Source organism: Lolium rigidum, chromosome 6 (assembly GCF_022539505.1).
Source record: "Lolium rigidum isolate FL_2022 chromosome 6, APGP_CSIRO_Lrig_0.1, whole genome shotgun sequence".
In the NCBI taxonomy this organism is placed as follows: domain Eukaryota; kingdom Viridiplantae; phylum Streptophyta; class Magnoliopsida; order Poales; family Poaceae; genus Lolium; species Lolium rigidum.
In genome coordinates, this window is record NC_061513.1 from 71,713,358 (window position 1) to 71,717,743 (window position 4,386).

Genomic DNA, 4,386 nt, shown 5'->3' on the forward strand with positions numbered 1-4,386 from the left:
AACGATGTCGGCACTCTACGGTGTCATGTCTATAGAAGCACTGGCACATACGACAGGTTGCCATGCTTGGCGTGGCGTCGACCAGCATGTCAGTGCCATAAGTGAAGACCATTCGTAGGTGAGGAGGCGCTTTCTCGTGCTCACCGTCACCGTCCTCGACCCGATGTTCATCTTCTGCCTTGCCTTGCAACAGGCGAAGCCCGCGCCCTCTACTCGGTAGGGAGGATGCTAGGGCTTAAAGCATCTCCACTCGTCCCCCCCATACGGTGTCCGGCGCCTTATCGTATTGGGGGGGGGGGGGGGGTCGGCGCGTAACCCCTAAATACGGGGGCACCGACGCCCAGCCCCACCCCCTAAACGCTCGCCCCCAAATTCGAAACTTAAAAACATAGGGCGATCAAACCCCCCGCGCATCCCGCTCTACTACCAGCAGGCGGGTGAATGGCGCCGGTTGTGCCGCCTCTACAGAGGCCGTCGGCAAGGACGACAGCGTCTGGGAGCTCGCGCACCGGATCGTCAATCGCCGGTGACCGTACGCGCTCGGCCGCGCACGTGCCACCTTCGGGTGGCTTCGTCATCGACGACGGGGCGAGGCGCACATCTTCGGCTCCGGCCCGTCGGACGACGTGGTCGATCCAACACCGTCGCGTCAAGGAGGAGGACGTTGCAGGCTCGCCACCACTTCCGCCGGCGAAGAGGCAATGGTGGGAGATGGAGGCGGAGGCACAGGTGGACCTCCGTGGCGGCGACGACCCGGAGGATTTCCCCCGGCAAAACTTCATCGTCCGCCGCTTCGTCGAGGAGGACTACCGGCAGATGACGACGGACCCGCGGCAGGCGGCGGTGTGGTCTGCCAGGGACCACGGCGCCAACTTCATCGACCTCGTCGGACCTTTCGAGCCGTCGGCGCCAAAGGAGGAGGACGACGACGCCGCTAGTTTTTTAGTTTAAATTCGAGTAACTGCTGGCGTCTTCCATACGGTAGTGCCGGCGCCTATTTGAGGAGCGCGGATGAATATGTTCTTACTCCCGTATACGTGTCGTGGTGGTTGTGCCGCCCATTTTCTTCACGATCCAGTATTCCAGTGCACGAGCACCATGGCCACCTGCACATGTACCGTCGGGCGTGCGTACTACTTTTACACCTGCGATGGCAAAGCCATGTGGCCGGCGTGCTGAGTATACGTATAGATTAAATCTCATATGTCCAATGAATGATTTACAGCTGCGATGGCAAGCACCTGTCTTTGGGAGGCAAGGGTGCTGTGTTCGAATCGCATCTCCGCTCATGCATTTTTTAGCTCTTTCTTTGTATACTGACAGGTGGGACCCGCTTGTACCTGTAAGGCATCACCAGAAAAATATGTGGGTGTTTGTGCAAAATTTACAACGCCACATGTCGTCTCTAGAATGACTTGGTACCTATTTGCTTCCTTAATACAAGTTGTGGTACCGGAGGTTCACGTTTTGCAAGATGTGGTACTAAACTGCACATTCGATACAAGTTGTGGTACCAAAAACGTATATAACTCTCCTAGAAACAACTGTTGACTATCTGGGACCCAATTGACAGCCATAAAACGGCAACCCTCCCCCGGAAAAGGAACACCAGATTTCAGTTTCCCACCGCACCATGTCCTCCAACCTACCAACCGCCGCCGACTCCACCCATTCCCCGGCCGCCGACTCCACCCATTCTCCGGCCGCCGTCACGGAAGCTCCAGCCCCGCCGCAACCCCAGCCGCACCATGCTCCGCCGTCGCCGTTCTCCCCCGTGCCCGACGAGACGGAACCCCCAGTCCATCCCCATCCCCCGCCCCAGCAGCACCACCCTTCGCCGCCGTCCTCCCCTTCCGCGGCCGACGAGACGCAATCCCCAGTCCATCCCCGTCCCCAACCCCGGCCGCACCACCCTTCGCCGTCGCCATTCCCCGCCGTGACCGACCAGACGGAATCCCCAGTCCATCCCCAGCCCCAGCCCGAACCGCACCGCCCATCGCCGTCGTCCTCCCCTTCCACGGCCTACCAGACGCAAGCCCCAGCCCAGACCCCGCCGCAACCCCAAGCCCAACCTTCATCGTCGTCCTCCCCCTCCACAGCCGAGACACAAACCCCACCCCAGCCCCAGCCCCAGCCGGCCCATTCGTCGCCGCTTCCTTCAGGGGACGACGACGACGTGGTCATCACGGGAGCGTCCGATGGGGCGGACGGTGCTGCGGCGGCGGATGAGCGCGTCAAGGGGCCGTGGTCGGTGGAGGAGGACGCCCTGCTAACCAATCTGGTCATGACTCACGGGCCCCGTAACTGGACCCTCATTGCGCAAGGGATCGCCGGCCGCTCCGGCAAGTCCTGCCGCCTCCGCTGGTGCAACCAGCTCGACCCTCAAGTCAAGCGCAAACCCTTCACTGGTACCTTCTCTTCTCATTCATACTGCTATCTGTTTCCCGTATGTAGTCGTTGTGTGCATAGAACTAACCTAAATCCTAGAAATTTGTAGTTAGTGCAGCTTGTTTATTTTGTTAGCATTATGGAGATCATACATTATACACTTCTCATTGACTATGCATATCTCTCGTAGTACTTGCTTTCTGAAGCTGAATCTGTGTTTTTTTGTTGTTGCAGAAGAGGAAGACCAAATTATAATGAATGCTCACACAGTTCATGGGAACAAGTGGGCATCTATCGCCAAGCTTTTGGTTGGGAGAACTGACAACGCGATCAAGAACCACTGGAATTCTACTCTGAGGCGCCGCTACTGCACTGGCGGCCAATGCGCACGAGGAACTTCCGCGGAGCAACCTTATGCAGAGATGCCCAGGGCTGTTTCAGCGGAACCGTGGCCATTATCATGCCCTAGTTCCTTCAATGTTACGGAAATAAAGGAAGCTCCTGTGCAAACGGTATCTGAAAGCTCTGCTGTGCCGTTGCAAACCAGAGCTAATAATAGCAGTCCCTCAAAAATAATCAGAGTTAATAACAGTTGTAGCACTGAAGTTGTTGATCAGCCACACCTGGTCCGACCAGTTGCTGTGCTAGGTGCTTTCAGACCATACAGTATTGGACCTGCTCAATCAATGCAAATGGAAAGGTCAAGTTCTACCAAGTTTGTCTCAACCATTCAAGCTGTCACGCCTGAGACTGCCGTTTCCAAGTTTGCTGATACTACATGCTTTGCTGCTGACGTGCCAAACAAATGTGGGCATGGTTGCTGCGGCACTAAGAAGCGACCTCGTGGCAACTCATTATTGGGTCCTGAGTTTAATGACTTTGAAGATCATCCCCCAATTCTGAGCAGTAATCTTGCTTCGCTGGTATCTGAAATTAGCAGCATTGCCTGGATGAACAGCAGTTTGCAAAGCAGTGGCACTGGCAACTTGTTTCAGTCTAATCCTTCATCCTGACAAATTAGGAATCATGCGAGTTGGAATACTGAAATATTGGCAGTTGTAATGTTCAGACCTAATCAAGTCATCAGGATTATACTCCACCTGCAGATTCAAAGGCATGTGCAACTTCCATCTTTTTAGTATATACTTCTCTATTTTCTCTATTTCTTTCAGGTGGTTAGCATCTTCCATTCATACTGCATCACACATGTGTGTAATTGGACATGACTGTCGCATTATACATAATGAGCTGCTAAACCTAGTTGTATTCCATTTTCATTTAAGTGTATTATGTCATGCTGCCAATTCTATGTTAGCACCAAATAATGACTTTCTCTCCGCATTCTTTTTTTTTCCTTGTGATGTGGAATTTTTTTTCTAAGATGAAATTATAGAAACGTTGACTAAAGGGGGAAGTGTCCCTCCTTTAGCTGTCCGCTGTTAGAAAGGATGAGACCTCTCCGCGAATTAATGCGGATATAACTCCAGTGGAATCTGCGCAGCGTGGACTCGAACGCTGGTGGGCGGGTTCAACACCTTGAACTCCAGCCACTGAGCTAGCGCTCAGTTCTCTCTATGACGAAGTTATTACAACATGTTATTTGAATAAAAAGTACACAACCAAAATATTTTGAGAGTGGACACTGATCGTCTATCGCGCTTGTTTTTATAACGGGCGTAAGTAAATTGTTATAATTAGATCCTGGCAAATTGAAGGTTAAATATTAATTTCTGGCATTTTAACCATCAGTAGTTTTTTCTGTCTTTTACTATCTGATTGTAACTGAATAAGTAGATCTCCCTGTTCTGTGGGTGCTTCAGTTCCCTTTTGCAGTAACATGTTAGTCTCCCACTTACACAATCAGTGTTGGTTAACATTGCTCCTTATAGAAGGGATATAAATCTAGAGTGGGTGTTGCTAGCAGTTTCATGCATCTGTATTGTTACTGTATAAGCCATCATAATCTGCAATCAGGTTTCTTTCTGTGTCACTATTTGT

The 4,386-nt window shown here is 52.3% G+C and overlaps 1 protein-coding gene across 1 annotated transcript; it reads left to right on the forward strand.

Moving 5' to 3' along the window:
• The first annotated feature begins 1,633 nt into the window (after positions 1 to 1,633).
• On the forward strand, positions 1,634 to 3,500 carry LOC124661806 (transcription factor MYB25-like). The gene is made up of 3 exons (XM_047199691.1): positions 1,634 to 1,889; positions 2,043 to 2,408; positions 2,623 to 3,500. The coding sequence occupies exons 1-3, from the start codon at positions 1,634 to 1,636 to the stop codon at positions 3,399 to 3,401; spliced, it is 1,401 nt and encodes a 466-aa protein (XP_047055647.1). The 3' UTR covers positions 3,402 to 3,500.
• The last annotated feature ends 886 nt before the right edge of the window (positions 3,501 to 4,386 follow it).